Source organism: Salmo salar, chromosome 10, assembly GCF_965601325.2.
Source record: "Salmo salar chromosome 10, fSalSal1, whole genome shotgun sequence".
Lineage (NCBI taxonomy): Eukaryota > Metazoa > Chordata > Actinopteri > Salmoniformes > Salmonidae > Salmo > Salmo salar.
The window spans coordinates 44,208,023-44,230,746 of NC_138300.1; the positions used below are offsets into that span (position 1 = coordinate 44,208,023).

At 42.4% G+C, this 22,724-nt stretch overlaps 1 protein-coding gene across 2 annotated transcripts; it reads left to right on the forward strand.

The window, feature by feature from the left end:
• The first annotated feature begins 1,016 nt into the window (after nt 1-1,016).
• LOC106560442 (EEIG family member 2) lies at nt 1,017-22,706 on the forward strand. Of its 2 annotated transcripts, XM_014123348.3 has the most exons (11): nt 1,017-1,307; nt 8,317-8,437; nt 8,599-8,628; nt 10,686-10,802; nt 11,025-11,071; nt 13,528-13,622; nt 15,055-15,153; nt 16,275-16,587; nt 16,946-17,082; nt 20,019-20,088; nt 20,277-22,706. In XM_014123348.3, exons 1-11 carry the CDS (start codon nt 1,162-1,164, stop codon nt 20,317-20,319), a joined length of 1,218 nt encoding a protein of 405 aa, XP_013978823.1. In that variant the 5' UTR covers nt 1,017-1,161; the 3' UTR covers nt 20,320-22,706. The 2 variants fall into 2 exon arrangements, with proteins under 2 accessions (XP_013978823.1, XP_013978824.1); XM_014123349.3 differs by lacking the exon at nt 15,055-15,153.
• The last annotated feature ends 18 nt before the right edge of the window (nt 22,707-22,724 follow it).

The following is a 22,724-nucleotide window of genomic DNA, read 5'->3' on the forward strand; positions in this document are numbered from 1 at the left end:
CTGACATTCTTTTTTCAATGGTAAAGGGCCTGAGTGACCTATCTTCATTTTCCCACCATCTTTGGTTTGAGTGTCAAGAGGACTTCCGCGATTTGCAGCCTAGAATCGCCGTAAAATATGTGTCATAATTCAGTAGCATTCACTGATCAACAATAATTTATGTTAACAACTATTTAACTACTTTCAGATAGAATAAATCCTGGTAGGGTAAACTGTCTGGAAAAAAGGGTGCGTTTTGAGACCTCCTCTCATTTCATTTTGGATGGACACACCCTAGTGTAAACAAGTAGCCGAGTCTATTCTATCAGTGTGTCTACACAGAGTCTCTACATCACTCCCTGCTGCTTTGTGCCACTCTGGAAGCGTGTGGATTCCCCAGTAAAGGCTATTGATATCATAGCCTATCATATATTTGGTGCAACAGAGATTTCAATAGGAAGGAAAGTTAGACTAAATTAGTTTGGTTACAGTCTCTCACCTCCTTATAAGCCCTCCTACTCCCCCCATCACCACGTTTCTATTAGTCATCTGAATAGATTATCTGCCCTGCCCAACTCTGACAGCTGAGTATGCAGTGTATGGTCTGTAAATTCTATGATCTCCCTGTAACTCACTGGCTGCTACATAATGTATTTATAACTTATATAACAAATCATCTCTCTTTCTCTCTCTCTCTCTCTCTCTCTCTCTCTCTCTCTCTCTCTCTCCTGTGTGTGTGTAAGTCCGCTCATTTGCCACAAGATGGTGACAAATTACTGCTGCCTTTTCCATTCAGACTACACCGATAGATTGTACTGTTAAGGACTGGATGCACTCTTCTTTCCCTCTTTACATTTTTTTTTAATGTTACTTATTGGCTGGGGAGTTAATAAAATATGGAAGCAGAATAGATCCCAACTTTAAAAACAGTAACAAACAAGTTAACCAAAAGAAAGAAAACAGATTGACCGCAGCGCTTATAATGTAGGTGACCTGGAACGCACCATGCAGTCCCCTATAAATACAGGTGACCCGGAACGAGCCCGAAGACTTCCTCCGCAGCTGACTGTAGCGCGACATTGTCACTCACCAATCATCGCCGCTGCTATGGGGGTGTGTTGAGATTAAAATGGACTGACATCCATAGAAGAAAGACACAATATCAGGCTCAACTAACGGTTTATGGATTTCATGATGATGAAGAAAAAGAAATTCAAGTTTAAAGTGGATTTCGAGCTGGATGAGCTCTCTTCTGTCCCCTTTGTCAACGGTGTCCTGTTTTGTAAAGTCCGACTCCTTGACGGCGGTTTCTCCGAGGAGTCCTCTCGGTAAGAATGCTAACGTTAACTGCTAGCTACCTAGCAACTCATTGCTAGATAATGTTTTATTATCTTGTACCTGTGTCTATTATCTGTTACGTTCGGAATTTCCAACATTAGGCAATAGCCATACATTGGTAGCTAGGTATAACATTGTTACCGTAACCTAGATAACGTTAGCTGGCTGCCAGGCTAGCGACAGTCATCTGACTAGCACCATCACATCGGTGCACAGCTTCGGCTGTAAACAATGCCAGGTTGGATCGGCATGTATAGTTAGTAAGGAAGGTACTGCTAAACCCTGTCGTTAGTGTGCACAAAATATGTCTGTCTGCGAGGACGATGGAGTGGAGAGAGTCACAAGTATGAACATGTTCCATTTTACATTTGAGAACATTGTCAGTATCACACTACATGGTGCACGACATGGTCAAAGTCCAGGCTCAGTAAATGGGTGATTGATCCAAAATAAATACAGGCAACACTTTACATTAGTGCCCTTATTACTGTGTAATTACTCCTCGAAGTAGCGTGTGACAACTACTGACAGGGGTCATAGGGTGCACTGTGCACTCGTTTGGTTTTATGATAAATGGTCTGAGTTCCTCTCACAGAGTGGATTGTATTTGATTTCATCATGTTTAGCTAATCAAGTAGCTAATCTCCTTGCCTCTGAAAGCCATCTCCTACTGTAGCTTTAACTCCACATTAACCTGATACCTGAGGAGGAGAGAGGAAATGTGGTGAGGAGGCTAAATATGTACAGCAATCCTTCAGCAGAGTCAGTGTGGCTTGCTGTTGTCAGTCCAAGCCTCCAGTATTCACTATGACATCATACTTTTTCCTAAACTTTTGTTGCTTCCGCTTTCCATTGATTGACACGAATCTTAGATTTCACTGTGCCATCCATTCAGCAGTGATGTGACAGCAGCTTCTTCCTGATTCATGGTCGTGATGCTGCATCTCTTTGTGCAAGGCAGGATACAGGGCCTGAGTCTGGGTGTCTGAAACGGGCTGGTTCGGGTCAGATTAGCCTACCTAACATCTGTACTCTGGAGCCTGTCCGTAGCTCTGCACACGTCCCCAGGCCCAGATAAGCTTGTCAGATTTGCAGACGTGAGATGGAGCTTAGCCTATGCAGGGGTTGTGTGCAAGCTTGATACTTTAATTTCTAAATGATTTGCCTTTGGCAAATCCTTCTCTTAATCTGGTAAAAACTTCCTCTGACTGAGTGGTAGGCCTGTGTATGAATAGAGAGCCTCTGTGTTTCTGTCTGTTTGGGTTCCTTTCACTGTGAATTAGCCAGACCACACCACGCCAGCCCCTCTGATACCATCGCTGATTTCTTCAGTGTGCGGGTGCTTCTGTAATGGCCTCAGTAATGTATATTTATGAGTCTGTCAGTGCCACAGTGTTTCCTCTAGAAGAATTTGTAGCATTTGGGGGGAAAAGGGGTTGATCCCTTTGTTTTCCGCATCCAGGGTCCCCTCCGGAGAATTTGTATGTAGAAGGACTGAGTAGCTCAGTTCTGGTGACTTTTTAAAAGGACATTCTACTCCAAAATGAATAGAAAATTATGACACCATCTAAAATGTAATTTCCTCATCCAGAAATGAGCCCAATAACATATTTGTAAAATTATTAGTAAAAATTATTTTAACATATTGGACCATGCATATAGCTTGTGCATGGTCCATATTATCAGGTATGCTATTAGCAATAAGAATGATCCCCTGTAGCCCAACTGATGCAGCATAGTGGCTATAAATAAATAGGGGCTCCGAATTAAGATGCAAAGATGCCTGCAGAAAGAATGGGCTGTCAGCTATGACATGGCACCTTGAGTTTGAAAAAAATCTCTTTTGGTTATTGAACTACCGTAAGTGTAGTGGTTTTATACCCGGTAATGGAATTACTACACAGAAGTGCATAATTATGGCTATAAATGCCATCTTCATGTTTCACAAGTTTGGACATCACAGTACAATACACTGTGATTTTCTTTAATGTACTGCATTGTACTACTGTACTATCCAAACTGAAACGTATGCCTATGATGCGTTCGGATTTGGTCCAGTCCGGTCTGTCTGTGGACGTTAACATGAAGGCCAGGGTGAACTGACCAAATTTCAACTACTTTTCAACGTCCATCGACGTCCGCTGTCGGTCAGTGCTCAGTGGTTGCTAGTTACAGTAAATGGGAGGAGAGGGGGGCTCATGGTAGGTGTCAGTAAGAGCTGGGAGAGGTGACATTAACTGGAGAGAGAGGTAGGGCAAGGGAGAGAGGGAGTGCTTGTCCAGATTCAGACTGTTTTAACACTCTTGGTTTGACCAACAGACAACAGAAAGACAAAGAAACAGTTATGAGCTGAACGTAACAGTATACCAGTGGAAGGGAGGACAGTAGCAGGTGACCCTACTGTGGTTTGTGACTACTGATTTCTCATTGTATATAACTAATTGGTAGGTCTACCATTACTTGTTACTTCTGGAACTATCATTATATCCTCTCCTCATGAGGGAGAGAAATTAGAAAATATCTTAAAGATACAGTGAGCTCCAAAAGTATTGTGACAGTGACAATTTAGTTGTTGTTTTGGCTCTGTTCTCCAGCACTTTGGGTTTGAAATGATACAATGACTATAAAGTTCAAGTGCAGACTGTCAGCTTTAATTTGAGGGTATTTTCATCCATATCGGGTGAACCGATAGGGCAGCGCACAATTGGCGCAGCGTTGTCCGGGTTAGGGGAGGGTTTGGCTGGGAAGGCCGTCATTGTAAAATAAGAATTTGTTCTTAAGGGACTTGCTTAGTTAAATAAATTAAATAAAAACCGTTTAGAAATGACTTATTGTACGTAGTTCTCCCCCCCCCATTTTAGGGGACCAAAGACTGGAACGAGCTGCAACAGTTTTATCTCAATCTCTTCATTCAAAGACTCAATCATGGACTGATTGTTGTGGCTGCTTTGCGTGATGTATTGTTGTCTCTACCTTCTTGCACTTTGTGCTGTTGTCTGTGCCCAATAATGTTTGTACCATATTTTGTGCTGCTACCATGTTGTGCTGCTACCATGTTGTTGTCATGTGTTGCTGCCTTGCTATGTTGTTGTCTTAGGTCTCTCTTTATGTAGTGTTGTGTTGTCTCTCTTGTCGATGTGTGTTTGTCCTAGATTTACATTACATCTAATTATTTTCTTTTTATCTCAGCCCCTGCCCCCGCAGGAGGCCTTTTGGTAGGCCGTCATTGTAAATAAGAATTTGTTCTAAACTGACTTGCCTAGTTAAATAAAGGTTAAAGAAAAAAAGAATAGAATAAACATGTTAGTATAATACAGGAAGGCACAATTTATAGTCCAATATTTATGGCTCAATCAATTGACATGGATAAGCCTGCTACTAGGCCATAGTTTATACTGGAGCATAAAGGGATACATTATGAGCTGATGCTCTACTGTAATGTATCCTACAGTAAGTGCCAGTGGATATGATTCCCTGTGAGATTATTTCTAAGGAAATAAATAATGTGAAAGACAAATGCCTTCTCTGTTAGTTCTGTGAGAGAACAACCACAATGCACCATTCTACAGGCTGGTATTTTTAAACAAAGAGAACAGTTCTCAGTGCTTTTGGTGTTTCTCATTGAAAATAACAAGTTAATGAGATTGTTTTTTAAATCTAAGCAGAATGTGTTTTGTTCCTGGGAGAAGAACCAGACCTATGATTCATCCTGTGTCCCTTGTAGGGGAAAGATTTTCTCTCTGCCTTGCTTTCTTTTCTATCTTTCCTTCTCTTGGCGTGTCATTCCTTCTGCATTGTCTGCCAGACAGAAATCCCTGGCGCCCAGTTTTATTAGGTCTCTATGGGTACCAAAGTTCATGAAGTTGCTGAAATAGAAGAATAGAAAATAAACAATGTAGCAAAGTTTTCTCCGGCAATACCCGGACTCCGGATAATGCCACCGACTCAGTGAACAAAAAATAATAATTTCACAAGACTTCCTATTTGAGAGAATTTTTTTTTTAAATGGGCTTAATAGTAAAGACGTGTATTTTAATGGTAAACATGTATTACATTTTTAATATGGCATCAACACAAACTAAAGTTTTCGTCTAATAGCCAAATGAATCACTTCAAAAAGTAGGCTACCTGCACACATTCGACCACTCCAAAAAGAATTCCAGCATCCAAACAGTGCACTATGCACCTGCCGTTTGATGAAGGGAAAGAGACATGTGTTACCAACAAGTGTGATGTCATTTGGAGATTGTCATTAGGCCTACACTCTTGTAGCCTGAATTAAAATCTCCCTCAGTTTGTCTCCACCTACCCAATAATGACAAAGCAAAAACAGGATTTTAGAAATGTTTGCTAATTTATAAATAAAACATTTGGGGGAAATATCACATTTACATAAGTACTCAGTACTTTGTTGAAGCAACTTTGGCAGCTTTTACTGCCTCGAGTCTTCTTGGGTATGACGCTACAAGCTTGGCACACCTGTGTTTGGGGAGTTTCTCCCATTCTTTTCTGCAGATCCTCTCAAGCTCTCATATTGGATGGGGAGCATTGCTGCACAGCTATTTTCAGGTCTCTCCAGGCCACTCAAGGACATTCAGAGACTTGTCCCGAAGCCATGCCTGTGTTGTCTTGGCTGTGTGCTTAGGGTCGTTTTCCTGTTGGAAGGTGAACCTTCGCCCCAGTCTGAGGTCCTGAGCGCTCTGGAGCAGGTTTACATCAAGGATCTCTCTGTACTTTGCTCCGTTCATCTTTCCCTCAATCCTGACTAGTCTCCCAGTCCCTGCCGCTGAAAAACACCCACACAGCATGATATTGCCACCACTATGCTTCACCGTAGGGATGGTGCCTGGGCTCCTCCAGAAGTGACGCTTGCCATGTAGGCCAAAGATTTCAATCTTAGTTTCATCAGACCAGAGAATCTTGTTTCTCATGATCTGAGAGTCTTTACGTACCATTTGGCAAACTCCAAGCGGGCTGTCATGTACCTTTTACTGAGGAGTGGTTTCAGTCACTCTACCATAAAGGCCTGATTGGTGGAGTGCTGCAGAGATGGTTGTCCTTCTGGAAGGTTCTCCCATCTCTACAGAGGAACTTTAGAGCTCTGTCAATGTGACCATCAGGTTCTTGATCACCTCCCTGACCAAGGCCCTTCTCCCCCGATTGCTCAGTTTGGCCGGGCGGCCAGCCTTGGAAGAGTCTTGGTGGTTCCAAACATTTTCCATTTAGGAATGATGGAGGCAACTGTGTTCTTGGGGAACATCAATTCTGCAGAAATGTTTTGGTACCCTTCCCTGAATCTGTGCCTCGACACAATCTTGTCTCGGAGCTCTACGGACAATTCCTTCTACCTCATGGCTTGTTTTTTGGCTCTGACTTGCACTGTCAACCGTGGGACCTTATATAGACAGGCGTGTGCCTTTCCAAATCATGTCCAATCAATTGAATTTACCACAGGTGGCCTCCAATCAAGTTGTAGAAACATCTCAAGGATTATCAATGGGAACAGGATGCACCTGAGCTCAATTTCGAGTCTCCTAGCAAAGGGTCTGAATACTTATGTAAATAAGTTATTTCAGTGTTTCATTTGTAAAAGTTTTGTAAAAATGTCAGTTTTTGCTTTGTCGTTATGGGGTGTTGTGTGTAGATTGCTGAGGTTTTTATTTAATCTATTTTAGAATAAGGCTATAACGTAACAAAATGTGGAAAAAGTCAAGGGGTCTGAATACTTTCCGAAGGCACTGTATCTGCCTTCATTAAAACAAATATAGACTCTTAGCTTTCATTTGACACCCAATTTGACATGCTCATATGAACTTCCCATGTTAGTTCTCATGGGTCCTTTTACGTGGAAATGACCTAAAATGACGGGACATCTGAAAAGGGGTTGAAATACTGAAGCAAATACAGCAGTATCTGTCCCGAGCTCATTGCCACAGGAAACTGAGGGCCCAGTTGAAACAATGTTGCACGTTTGCTAGCGAAAGCTCAAGACAGGCAGGCAGACAGGCGGCGTAGAGAGATTAATGCAATTGAAAGAACCTGAATCAACTGTCAGAGAGGCAGGGCTGTTTGTTTAATTTGGAATAAGCTTTTATTTTCATAGTACTAATGTAGCTGTACAAAATTGCATTTTAACAAATAGAATTAGAGACCAGCCCCACCCCACCCCTGTAATTTGCACACTGGTCACACCCTGTTATTGGATTAAAGGAGTGTAGTTAGTTAGAACCCTAGGCTCACCCTGAGGAGTATGGGAAATGGAATACTCAGCTGGATGGGGAGTTCCCTGTTTGAGTATTATGTAAGGAGTTTTTTTTTCTCACAAGATGATGTCATGTTGTAAGGATTATTAATTTATATTTTTATTTCCAACGACATCATCAGCTGTTCACTATAGAGGAGAGATGTGAGAGTTGTAAGTGTATTGGTCCATTTAGATCAGGGGGATTGGACAGAAGGGAGATGGTGAGAACATTGAGTGGGTGAAGTCAGAGAGGATGCCAGAGGAAGAAGAGCTATCTGGAGAACTGGAATACTACCCCTACACACTCTCTCTCTTTCAATTTCTTTCAATCTCTTCCCCTCCTACCAGTCTCTCTCTCAACACTTAGGCCTATGCTGAGCAGGGTTAGTAAAATGACATGATTGAAACAGGATAATAATCCATTTCAATGGACTATCAAGTGTTTCTGCAAACCACATGGTTAAATACTCTACAGTTGGTCTCCATTAACATGTAGGGATGGGTTCTAGTGACAATCCGTAATCAATAACCTATTAGTCCCATGTTTAATGATCATAATGTTTCCATTATGTTGCCACGACAGATAAATCTATCCCTCTGGATTGTCAAGCTGACCCATGTCCATAGTTGGACCGTTCCATGTTTCCAGTTGTCTAGCCTCGCTTTCAGACGGTGTGTGATACTATCACCTATGCCATGTGATTGGTGCTGATGTTGTGTATCAATATGTGACCATTTCTGTATTTCTCCTACAGGGAGCCGGTCCATGCTAACTGTGTACGCTGGAAGAAGAGGTTCTCCTTCCCTTGTAAGATGAGTGCCACCGCTGGGACGGGCGTGCTTGACCCCTGTGTGTGCCGCGTGTCTGTCAGGAAGGTATGGCCCTCAGACTCCTATTCAACCTGTTCATCCTGTTCCTATTAATGTTGTAAAACCTCATCTGGAACATAGATTGGCATAATGCATGTCTATAAAGTTTACTGGTTTCTGTTTTGTCACTGTTTACATTCAAATGATTTCACTGTTTTATTTGATAGGAGCTAAAGGGTGGGAAGACGTACGCAAAGGTACTGTTTCAGAGATTGATTCCTTTTTACACTCGTCTTGCTTTCTTTCACAATACATAGTTACAGTGAGGGAAAACGCATGTCAAAAATGTTATAAATTGATTTGCATTTTAATGAGGGAAATAAGTATTTGACCCCCTCTCAATCAGAAAGATTTCTGGCTCCCAGGTGTCTTTTATACAGGTAACGAGCTGAGATTAGGAGCACACTCTTAAAGGGAGTGCTCCTAATCTCAGTTTGTTACCTGTATAAAAGACACCTGTCCACAAAAGCAATCAATCAATCAAATTCCAAACTCTCCACCATGGCCAAGACCAAAGAGCTCTCCAAGGATGTCAGGGACAAGATTGTAGACCTACACAAGGCTGGAATGGGCTACAAGACCATCGCCAAGCAGCTTGGTGAGAAGGTGACAACAGTTGGTGCGATTATTCGCAAATGGAAGAAACACAAAAGAACTGTCAATCTCCCTCGGCCTGGGGCTTCATGCAAGATCTCACCTCGTGGAGTTGCAATGATCATGAGAACGGTGAGGAATCAGCCCAGAACTACACGGGAGGATCTTGTCAATGATCTCAAGGCAGCTGGGACCATAGTCACCAAGAAAACAATTGGTAACACACTACGCCGTGAAGGACTGCAATCCTGCAGCATCCGCAAGGTCCCCCTGCTCAAGAAGCACATATACATGCCCGTCTGAAGTTTGCCAATGAACATCTAAATGATTCAGAGGACAACTGGGTGAAAGTGTTGTGGTCAGATGAGACCAAAATGGAGCTCTTTGACATCAACTCAACTCGCTGTGTTTGGAGGAGGAGGAATGCTGCCTATGACCCCAAGAACACCATCCTCACCGTCAAACATGGAGGTGGAAACATTATGCTTTGGGGTGTTTTTCTGCTAAGGGGACAGGACAACTTCACCGCATCAAAGGGACGATGGACGGGGCCATGTACCATCAAATCTTGGGTGAGAACCTCCTTCCCTCAGCCAGGGCATTGAAAATGGGTCGTGGATGGGTATTCCAGCATGACAATGACCCAAAACACACGGCCAAGGCAACAAAGGAGTGGCTCAAGAAGAAGCACATTAAGGTCCTGGAGTGGCCTAGCCAGTCTCCAGACCATAATCCCATAGAAAATCTGTGGAGGGAGCTGAAGGTTCGAGTTGTCAAACGTCAGCCTCGAAACCTTAATGACTTGGAGAAGATCTGCAAAGGGGAGTGGGACAAAATCCCTCCTGAGATGTGTGCAAACCTGGTGGCCAACTACAAGACACGTCTGACCTCTGTGATTGCCAACAAGGGTTTTGCCACCAAGTACTAAGTCATGTTTTGCAGAGGGGTCAAATACTTATTTCCCTCATTAAAATGCACATCAACTTATAACATTTTTGACATGCGTTTTTCTGGATTTATTTGTTGTTATTCTGTCTCTCACTGTTCAAATAAACCTACCATTAAAATTATAGACTGATCATTTCTTTGTCAGTGGGCAAATGTACAAAATCAGCAGGGGATCAAATACTTTTTTCCCTCACTGTACATTGATCTATGCTTAGTGAACAGATTGCTTTCTCTGCCTGCAGGTAGTCTCGAGTTGGTGTCACAGTTAAGTTCTGTCCATGTGGTACACTGCAAATTATTTTTTCTAGTGGTAAAATATTTACCCTTTAAAAATATTCTCATACTTAGGCCTACAGGAAGTGAAAAAACACGAATGTATTACAGTGTTAAACAATTTAAATTGTAATGATTAGCTTTTACCTTAAATGGGAAATAACCTAGATAATAGCCAGTATATCCAATTAAAGTTTACGCTCCAGAGACTAAAAATAGTAAATTAAATCAATAAAGCCAGAGAAAATGGATTAGTCTACGGTTCTTCCTTTGGTTTCTCTATAGAGACACTGAAAGGTTGAGGTACAGAAAGGGATTGATAGGAGAAAAACAACAAAGCCCACAACACCACCCTGCAGCTCTGTCTGCAAGTTAACCTGATCCTCTCTCCTCAGCCCTGCAGCTCTGTCTGCAAGTTAACCTGATCCTCTCTCCTCAGCTTGGCTTTGCAGACCTAAACCTGGCTGAGTTTGCTGGTTCTGGGAACACGACACGTAGATGTCTACTGGAAGGTTACGACACCAAGAACACCCGGCAGGACAACTCCATACTCAAGGTACTGATGGGGAGATGGCTTCTATCAATTCCAGTATATCATATCAGTCTCAGCTGCTTTCTTCTAGCCTGGTCCCAGATCTGTTTGTGATGTCTTGCCAACTCTTATTTTATAGTCATTGTCAAGCGAGTTGGCTAGACAGTACAAACAGATCTGGGGCCAGGCTAGGTTTTGTATGTCAGTGTCAAGAGAGCTCAAACCTCCGTTTTCTTTTTGTAACAGGTTATCATCAGCACACAACTGATGTCCGGGGACCCCTGTTTTAAAACGTAAGTGGTGCCTTCACTTTTTTAAATTAAGGCCTATTATGATTTGGTGTTTAGATACGAGACATTTTTAAAAAGCAATTGAAGAAAATGCACTCAGATTTCCCCCTACATTGAAGCACATTCAGATTTGCATAGCATTTCCCTTTGAGACCAATGTTTATCCGCCCACCTACACTGCAGCAAGGATTCCTTCCTGCTTCTCTATGATAGGCTACAGCTGTGTGGGGGGTTTAAGGAAGGATAATTATTCTATAGTATTTATTTGTAATACAGAGTAGGAACACAGTGGGTGTCATTTAGATTGTAGGTGAGAGCAAGAACATTTCAAACTAAGCATTCACCATTAAAGCAATTAATTTCCTCACTGATTTAGTGTCCTACATTTCAGGTTACATAAAACTGTCAACACCACTTTAGAGTAAATACTGTGTTATACTGTAAAGTCTAGCAAAAGAAAGGGGTTTGCACATACTCTTTCAAACTAAGGCCGTATTCAGTGGGTTGCAATGTTGTAAATAGAAATGTAGCCTAATCTTGCACAGAGAGATGTCCCTCCTGGACATGACAGAGAGTCATGTCTGTTCTTAGAAATGTATCTGTTATTTCTGTGGTTTTGCATCCTGAATAAGCTCCAGGTCTTGAGGGCTTTGCCTGTTAGACTGTGTGAGGAGTGTGTAGCATGGGTAGTCAGGGATCAGCACAGCATTAGAGAAGGCTTTACATGGGATGAAGTTATGATGGGTGCCAGGGGGACGTGCTCATCTCTCCAACCCTGCAACCCTAACGCAGGTCCATTTTGGCCATTTTGGCCAGTGTCCATGTTTGTGCGGGAGCGGTTCCAAGAATGTGAGGAGGATTGTACCTAGCAGATGTGTCTGTGTAAACTAAACTAGAGCAGACCAGGGTCACAGCTGAGTTGGCTGGCCAAGTACCACACCACATAGTCATCCTGTACAGGGTTAAAACAGCAGACCTACATCCAGGGTAGGTCTATAGTCTCACTGTCTCTAGGAGGTCTAGGTGACTGTGGAGTTGTTTCAGCCATGTATTCTGAGAACACGAGAGGAGTGGGGCGGACGGAGAGGCAGAGGCATTGAAGAGGCCAGGGTGATATAAGGGATAAAGTAGAGTGGACAATATGTTATTTCAGCCCCAGTCTGTGTTGGAAAATGGCAAGGAACGCCAACTGCCCCTGGAGCAGGAGATGACCCCAAAATGTATTATGTGCTATTGCCTTGGGCAGATAGTGGAGGAAAGCTGTTGATCATCAGACTCACTGTCTTGGAGGGTTTAAGGCAGCCCCCCGCACCGCTCTGAGTCAGAGGGGTTGGGTTAAATGTAGAAGACACATTTCAGTTGAATGCATTCAGTTGTACAACTGACTAGGTATCCCCTTCTCCTTCCCTTTCCTTTAATAAAAACACAGAGAAAATCACTGACAGAGCTTTAATTAAAAAACACTTGCATTAATGTTTTAGACAAATACTTATGACTCTTTCCATAATCATATTTTCAATTTTTTTTTATTCACCTTTATTTAACCAGGTAAGCTAGTTGAGAATAATATCTCATTTACAACTGCGACCTGGCCAAGATAAAGCAAAGCAGTGTGACACAACAACAACATGGAGTTACACATGGAGTAAACAAGCGTACAGTCAATAAAAAAGTCTATATACAGTGTGTGCAAATGGCGTGAGGAGGTAAGGCAATAAATAGGCCATAGTAGCGAAGTAATTACAGTTTAGCAAATTAACACTGGAGTGATAAATAGCAGATGATGATGTGCAAGTAGAATTACTGGTGTGCAAAAGAGCAGAAAAGTAAATAAAAACAATATGGGGATGAGGTAGGTAGATTGGGTGGGCTATTTACAGATGGGCTATGTACAGCTGCAGTGATCGGTTAGCTGCTCAGATAGCTGATGTTTAAAGTTAGTGAGGGAAATATAAGTCTCCAGCTTCAGGGATTTTTGCAATTCGTTCCAGTCACTGGCAGCAGAAAACTGGAAGGAAAGGCAGCCAAAGGAGATGTTGGCCTTGGGGATGACCAGTGTGATATACCTGCTGGAGCGCGTGCTACGGGTGGGTGTTGCTATGGTGACCAGTGAGCTGAAATAAGGCGGAGCTTTACCTAGCATAGACTTATAGATGACCTGGAGCCAGTGGGTCTGGCGACGAATATGTAGCGAGGGCCAGTCGACTAGAGCATACAGGTCGCAGTGGTGGGTGGTATAAAGGGCTTTGGTGACAAAACGGATGGCACTGTGATAGACTGCATCCAGTTTGCTGAGTAGAGTATTGGAAGCTATTTTGTAAATGACATCGCCGAAGTTGAGGATCTGTAGGATAGTCAGTTTTACGAGAGTATGTTTGGCGGCGTGAGTGAAGGAGGCTTTGTTACGAATAATTTGTGTTGCTGTGCATGAACCAACCCCCTCTGTTTGTCCTCCACAGGCCTCCTTCCACAGGCACATTTATTGGCGTCCAGGGAGATGCAGAGAGCCTCCTGGAAGAGAGGAAGGGAGGGGACAACCAGAAGGCCTTCATGGGTAAAATGAGACTAGACTAACTACTCCTTACTACACCCCTTCTCCCACAGAACTCACTACAGTGGGTTTATATGACTCAGTCAGCGTTCCTCAGTCAGCGTTGGACTGCATCATGAAATATAGCAGCTTTTCACAAACATGTCCGGTATAATAAATCTATGGTAAATCAGAGGCAAGATTATATATAGGTGTCGGATCTTAATTTGATCACTCTTTCGTTCGTTGCTGAGAATTTTCTTGCACCGCAGGAAATGCAGATGAGCTTTGTGATTTACATAAATGTACTGAAAACCCACACTAATACACTGTTATATTAACAGTATTCCACTTTTCATGTAGCCTCATTTTGACCAGATATTAGCCTAACCACCGATCAAGCAACGTTATGGACTAAACATTAAAATCCTGTTGCTGCAGGATTATTTTGCTGCGACAATTCAGGTCAAATGAAGATCCTACATCTGTAGGCCTATTAATCAAGGCACTTGCTTCTTATTCTGTTTGACAATTAAGTGATTAGCATGAATAAACCCTGCCAGCTGCTGAGCTGTATGCCTCAGAAAATACAGACCTGGACTGAGGAAAACCAGATGTGAAATGCGAGGATATAAATGACTGTATATGGAGCATTGGTTACTGACCATCATTCCTCTCAGTCTCTGTGATTGATTCTTGTGATTGATCGAAGTCTGCTTTTCTCTCTGGCTGCAGTAACTTTGAGATTTGTTCCTGTACTAATAATAATATTCTTGAATGGCAGACTGACTTGCTGTATAACCAGCTGCACCTATAGATTCTCTCAATCTTTAATCCTCACCTGATACAGGAATGTGAATCGGTCTCAGTGTGATTCAACTGCTGTTAATGTGTCATATCCAACATGTGTAGAAGAGAAGACCACTCTTCTCCTCTCCCCTCGCTCTTTCTCTCTCTCCCTCTGTCTGAAGTGAGGGGTGCTCTACTCCCCAGGAGGCTTCATGTATAATTCAGGCTGTTTTTTTGATGCTCTCTCCGATCTCTCTGCCGCCGACCCTCACGTGGTTATTGGTTAAAAATAGGAACACACTTTTGTGTCTGTGGGAGGGGAGGTCCATAGTGAAAGTGATTTTGATTGAAATTGTGTTGATAAGGGGATGACAGACTACTAAGGACAACCTATTGGTTTCCCCCTCATTTCCACTTGTCTGTTTGGATGCTTTCACAGCAGTCCATCCTGTGAGCACAGGACTGAGGGAACATAGACATGGTCCCCTTTCACAGCGGTCCATCCTGTGAGCACAGGACTGAGGGAACATAGACATGGTCCCGTTTCACAGTGTGCTGGCCCTAGTTAATCTCTTCACTCTGAATACTGTTATAGGAATATTACTGTAATCCCAGTCTACTCTCAACCCATTACCAACCCCTATGTCCTGTTTTAAAAACCTGACAGAGAGCCGGGAAGGAAAGTGTCCCTCTGTTTCCGATGAACTTGGGGGCTCCTGCCATTCCCGAACATCCAGCTACGCTAGTCAGCAGTCTAAAGTCTCAGGTAGGCCCTCCTAATACTCCCAACACAGCCATTCTAATGTACAATGCAACATGTAGCGTGGAGATCTAGCTGGTGTGCCTCATTCTCTACCATGCTAACATACAAAATAGCTAGTCATCACTCAAAGTCCCAGTATGGCTATTGTCACTTCCATACAGGCCATTGTACAACTGTCTGTCTCAGCATTTTATTTTCTCTATCTTTTTCTCAATTTTTACTTTGCTGAATTCCTCTGTCTGCATGCCTGGTGTCTTTGATGTGCCTCTCTAACCTTGACCTATTTTACTGTGGTAATTAAAAAAGAAACATGTTTATTGTGGTAAACTAATACAAGTAAAATCCTTTACATCAGTATCCTATAACTAGACACACGGGTGGTCTGGCTAGTGAATGAAGGATCTGTTACAGGCAGATCAGATCCCCTATAATGAAGGGTCTGTAGGAAAGTGAAGAGTTCACTCAACTCCTCTGATAGCCAACTCACTCTGATAAACCTACTCCTACCATTGCTTCCTACAGACATTAAAGCAAGAGAAAAGTCTATAGACTAGTTGAACAATATTCTATTTTCTTTATAGTTTGGAGGGTTGATTTTATATCAGTTAGCTTTGAGAGACATTTCAGACACACAGTGGTTGGCTTGTAGTGATCCTGTAGGGAGTGTTAGTGTGTGGGAGATTTGTTCCCTTCACCGTAGCCTGACTAGCTAGCGGTACATTGAGACTCTGCAGTGTCTCTGCGTTAACAGTTTCCTGCAGACATGAATGCCATGTGAGTGTGTGGGCGCTAGGCTAGCATCCATCTCTGCTGCTAAATCATTGATCACACCGCAAGGCTTCAATCTGCTCCACTCTGAGTCCTTTTCCATAACACAAAACTGCTCTCTAAAATTGTGAATGATTGACATGTTGTATGCAAACTTGTGACTCTTTTTGTGTGTTTGTGTGTATATGAGTGACCATGTACTTAGTGTGTGAGTATGTGCTTTAGTGCATTATGCCTTGATGTTAATACTTATTGATATTAATGATCAATATTTTGAAGTAGCCTGCCTATGTGTCTGAATGCTTGTGTGTGCTCTAACCTCCTTGCTATTACCCCTCTGTCCCTCTCCACCCCAGGCTACAGCACAGGTCACTCCCGCTCCTCCAGCCTGTCAGAGTGTACCCACCGCAGGAACACTTCTGTGGGCAGCGCTTCCACCGGCATCGCCAGCATCCTGGAGCCCTCTGACGACACTAGGGACATCAGGGACCAGAGGGAGAGCAGGGACCGGGAGAGGGGAGACAGGGAAGCCAGGATGGGGATGATGCCCCCTACTGCTGGGGCGTCAGCCTGCACAGCCCTGCCTGAACACCCCACCCCCACCGGTACCACTGGTTCCTGTACAGGCACTCCGGTGAAGAGCGCCTTGTCCTGCGAACGCCTCAACAGGTGAGACTGAGAGACTCCCCTGATCAATGATGCTGATGCTGTCTTGAAAAAAAGATTCTGTAATCTCAATGTTGACTTAATAATTGAACAAAGGATAAATAAATAGACAACCTCACACCTGAGCAAGCTGCTATACTGAGATACAAGAGAGGTAGCCTAAGCAACAGTCTTTACATTACTGTACAGCCCTGTATCTCAATGACATTTCTGAGTTACTGGACGAGTCACTCCTGTTACACAACATTCTCAGCATCACGGATGTCACACAAAAATTAAAAAAAGAAGATAACACTTTTTATCTGAAGAGACTGCATGTAACCTATGTGTTGTAACTTGATCCTGTATGTCCCACCACCAGACACCTGGTGAAGCAAGGGTCCATGGAGGGTCAGATGATGAGGGTGGAGGCATCGAGGGTGGATGCTGATGACGTGGTGGAGAAGATCCTTCAGAGTCAAGACTTCACCCCCAGCCTGCTGGACTCCAGCCATGAAGGTACCTAACAACCTAGTCAGAGACCAAGTTCCAGAGCCAGTCAGAGACCAAGGCAGGTTATAGTTTGACCTTAGAGGGGTAGTTCTACCTCTACATGCAGTTCTAACTCTAAAATTGTATACTGGGTCTAAAAATAAAGTTGAAAGCATGTTTGAGATATGGTATTAGAATTCATGAAGTTAAATTACACTCCATTCCAGTAACATTTCCACCAGTATTCATGAGTGATTAATTAAAATACTGTATAAAAGTTACTGCGAAAATTGTCAATACAAATTAGTTGTAATAAAAAGAATATATACAGTTCAAATCGGAAGTTTACATACACTTAGGTTGGAGTCATTAAAATTCGTTTTTCAACCACTCCACAAATGTCTTATTAACAAACTATAGTTTTGGCAAGTCGGTTAGGACATCTACTTTGTGCATGACACAAGTAATTTTTTCCAACAATTGTTTACAGACAGATTATTTCACTTATAATTCACTGTATCACAATTCCAGTGGGTCAGAAGTTTACATACACTAAGTTGACTGTGCCTTTAAACAGCTTGGAAAATTCCTGAAAATTATGTTGTGGCTTTAGAAGCATCTGATAGGCTAATTGACATAATTTGAGTCAATTGGAGGTGTACCTGTGGATGTATTTCAAGGCCTTCCTTCAAACTCAGTGCCTCTTTGCTTGACATCATGGGAAAATCAAAAGAAATCAGCCAAGACCTCAGAAAACAAATTGTAGACCTCCACAAGTCTGGTTTATCCTTGGGAGCAATTTCCAAACGCCTGAAGGTACCACGTTCATCTGTACAAACAATAGTACGCAAGTATAAACACCATGGGACCACGCAGCCGTCATACCGCTCAGGAAGGAGACGCGTTCTGTCTCCTAGAGAGGAACGTACTTTGGTGCGAAAAGTGCAAATCAATCCCAGAACAACAGCAAAGGACCTTGTGAAGATGCTGGAGGAAACACGTACAAAAGTATCTGTATCCACAGTAAAACGAGTCCTATATCGACATAACCTGAAAGGCCGCTCAGCAAGGAAGAAGCCACTGCTCCAAAACCGCCATAAAAAAGCCAGACTTCGGTTTACAACTGCACATGGGGACAAAGATCATACTTTTTGGAGAAATGTCCTCTGGTCTGATGAAACAAAAACAGAACTGCTTGGCCATAATGACCATCGTTATGTTTGAAGGAAAAAGGGGGAGGCTTGCAAGCCGAAGAACACCATCCCAACCGTGAAGCACGGGGGTGGCAGCATCATGTTGTGGGGGTGCTTTGCTGCAGGAGGGACTGGTGCACTTCACAAAATAGATGGCATCATGAGGTAGGAAAATTATGTGGATATATTGAAGCAACATCTCAAGACATCAGTCAGGAAGTTATGAGTCTTCCAAATGGGTCTTCCAAATTGACAATGACCCAAAGCATACTTCCAAAGTTGTAGCAAAATGGCTTAAGGACAACAAAGTGAAGGTGTTGGAGAGGCCATCACAAAGCCCTGATCTCAATCCTATAGAAAATTTGTGGGCAGAACTGAAAAAGCGTGTGCGAGCAAGGAGGCCTACAAACCTGACTCAGTTACACCAGCTCTGTCAGGAGGAATGGGCCAAAATTCACCCAACTTATTGTGGGAAGCTTGTGGAAGGCTACCCCAAACTTTTGACCCAAGTTAAACTTTAAAGGCAATGCTACAAAATACTAATTGAGTGCATGTAAACTTCTGACCCACTGGGAATGTGATGAAAGAAATAAAAGCTGAAATAAATAATTATTTTTACTATTATTCTGACATTTCACATTCTTAAAATAAAGTGGTGATCCTAACTGACCTAAAATAGGGAATTTTTACTTGGATTAAATGTCAGGAATTGTGAAAAACTGAGTTTAAATGTATTTGGCTAAAGTGTATGTAAACTTCCGACTTCAACTCTGTGTGTGTGTGTATGTATATATATATATACACATCTCATTTAACCTTTATTTTATCAGGGAGTCCTACTGAGACCAATGTCTCTTTCAGAGATGAGCCCTAAATACAGAAAAGACACAAATTATAAATACAAAATGTAATCAGAAAGAAAAACACGGTCATAGAAAACAAACACATTCATCAGTAATACGGTCCTCAATCAGCTTTCCGAATTCCCCCAGAGGTACCAGCACATCAAATCTAAGAAAATGTTAAGATTGTTCCAGAAATAAGGTGCAAGAAAACTAAAAGCTGATTTACCAAACTCAGTAGAGACCAATGGAATTCCCAGAGTTAACCATCCCTGAGACTGGGTGTGGTAACTCGTATGTCTAAAGTTTAGTTATGATGTTAGGTACAGTGGGACTTTTTGTAAAAGGGCTTTATAAGTGAAAACATAGCAATGTATCAAACTAGGTGACATCGAAGAGGGCCAACCAACTTTCTGGTAGAGAATGCAGTGATGAGTACTAAAATTGTCACGCGTAATGAAGCGCAGTGCGCTATGATAAACTGCATCTAACGGCTTTAATGAGGTAGCAGCTGCAATAATAAATGAATAATAAAGTAATAATATAAATAAATGATTATAATAATAATAACGTAATAGTAATACATTTGCTTGCTCCCTGGTGACCTCAGTGATATGGAGTCGATTCTTACCGTGGGTGAGTACCCTATGCAGAAGGGGTTGGTGGGGTTTCTATCAGCATGTTTTAATGAATCTCTCTACTGAGGAAGGATTGTGTCGCTGATACTCTTCAAGGTCCCGGCCTCCTCTACAGCGAGCAGAATGCTGCTGGAAATAGAATGCTCCTGTCAATACTGGATTCATTTTTTGATCGCCTAGCAACCAGGCTCCTGATGAGGAGTGTTGATGTTCCATCTGCTAAATAAATAAAGCGGTTTCACCACAAATGCCACTCAAAGTTTGTGTCTGTCTGTTTCTGTTTGTTTCAGAGGAAGGCCTGCGGTTGTTTGTTGGTCCCGGAGGAAGCACTGCCCTTGGAAGCCATCACCTGCCTACCAGGTAGCCTAAGTCTTTAACAGAGTTACACTCACAATAACGCACACTTAAAATAGGATATATCTCATTTATTCATGCATAGATTTGTTTATTAAATGATTACTTAAAATGCTTATTATTTAAACTCAACCCACTTTCACCCCTCACTCAGGTACTTACTTGTGATTGCTAATTTGTCCTATTTGTTTTAGGGTTGGCGCTGGTGCATATGAACAGGTGGTGATTAAACGTTAGGCCTAAACCCCACCAGGAGGATGAGTGGCACAGTTGACATCCAAAAGATCCATCAGTGGTTTTTATCTTTCTTTAATTCCAGCAAACTGGCCTGTCAGAAATGGACTGCAACAGCGCCCTCTGGTGTGCTTACAGACTATGTGCACTGTCTGTAGTCCCCTGTTAGATTAGCTCAGTGAAGTCGAAGAACATCACCATGCCTCGATCTGGGAAAGGAGTCAGACTATTAAAATCTGCAGTTGAGGTCACAGGAAAACCTGACCTTTTCAGCTGGAGATCAAAGTGATTTGGTTCTGTGTTTGTCACCAGAATGAATGAAGCCTTTGCTGAAGAGGATGATGCCATGCTTTTTCAATACATTCCCTAGTTAACACTAGTCCCCTAGTTTTCAGTCCTTTGGTTTTTCAAAAATGTTTTTTATTTGGAACTGCCTTTTAATGTAGGATTTTAACTTTTGTCCACCAATAAGCTGCTAAAAGGTTGTGTGTGTGTGTGTGTGCGCACGCGCGTCGGTGGAGGCTGGTGGGAGGAGCTATAGGAGGATGGGCTCATTGTAATGACTGGAATGGAATCGATGGAACGGAGTCAAACGTGGTTTCCATGTTTGATACCGTTTAATTTATTCCATTCCAGTCATTACAATGAACCTGTCCTATATCTCCTCCCACCAGCCTCCAATGGTGTGCATGTGTGTGTTTGCTATGTGTTTGTGTGTATGCATGACTGTGTGCGTGTCTATATGTCTCTGGTAAAGTGTTAAAGCCACTAGTCTGTTGTAATAATAGTAAGCCTACAATAATCCTGCAGTATACAGAGCCAGGGCTGGGAGTGAGACTGCAGGTTATGTACTTGGTACTGAAGGTGACCCTGCTCCTCTCCTCTGCTGATCTCATTACTGGCAGAAATAGAAACCGCCTTACAATCTAACCGCTCTGCTCTTTTTATATGCTTGTTGGGAGGGAAATAGATGGCGAGGAAGAGGAGAGAAGCTCTGTTTGAGTGAGGTCAAGCTTGTGTTTGCTTCTTCTGAAAGAATCAGACTCTCAGGTTAAGATATCAGGGTTCCAATCCAGATGGCTCTTTTTTTGCAACGACCGATGACAGTACGGTTTAGAAACTGATGCCAAGCTGACGTAGGTACAGAACGTTGTTCCGTAGGTAAAGATGAAGGCTACAGGACAAATTGTCAACAATTGAACTGCCATTGTACATACTTATTGGTCACCTTCTGTAGTACAACTCCAAAGAATGAGACTGTGTGGTCCATGAAGTGTGAGACGGTGTGGTCCATGAAGGTTCTCTCTCTCAGCAGCATATCAGATGGTATGATGATGATATGCTTATATGACAAAAAGCCAAGAGTTACATCAGATGAGGCTGATGATGACTCTGCTATTCGTTGTCTGAACTATGTAATGGATTGGTCCCCCCCATGTCTTGAATATAATCTATGTCAAATACTGTTATGGAACTGACATGGGGGGGGAATGGTATACACTACAAGATTTTGTGATGATTAATCTTGTTAATTGGTCTGTCTCATTAAATAGAAATAACAATACATATTCAGAGTAAGTTAAGATATAATGGCATTACACACATTTAGTGTATGTGATCGTCTCCTGTCTTAAGCCATACTAGAGGTTAACCATATCCTGACCTCTTAAGTTATGTTCCGTCATTTGCTGATTTCTGCAGTGTCATCAGTGTATGGTATTATAACTCTGAATTAATCTGTTATTTCTCTTTGTGTAGATGTTTATTGTTTGCATGATTTTTGAATTTCTTCAGCGAGTTAAAACAGAGCTTGAAAACCACAATTCCACCATCACATATGTTTGAACTAGTGTTGTGGTTCAAGGTTTCTTACATCTGTACGTTTAGTAAGACCACAAATACCTGTGTGATTCATTTATGTTGTGCCATCACTTACCTGGAAGTTCTCTTTACGGCCTCATTTGAGAACAGAACTGATGTATAGATCCAGAACATGGTAGAAACTAATAATGAGTATTGTAACCTTTAGCAAGGCACTTGGTGCATTGTATTACCATTCACTATTCCTCTTGAATAGAAATAAGCCTGTTAACTACCTTCCTTCAGTAAAATCAGTTCCAGTAGACAGGTGTTAGACAGGCAGCCTAAGTTCCTGTTTCCCAGCTCAGTCAGTACCTAACATGTAACAAACATGGTTGCCTTTTCTCTTCTGTGAAGCTGTGTGTATTAAGGAGCTGTAACCCGTATCCTCCTGTAAAAGTGACGTTTTCTGTCAGTGTCGACAGTGTCCAATGTTCCTGTCTTTTTGACCAACATTTGCTTCCTTACCAGGTGTACTGTATGCTTTTCCTGTGCACCATGCACTGTTGATTAAAACGGTTCAAAATGTTGATTGTGTGTGAACCAGG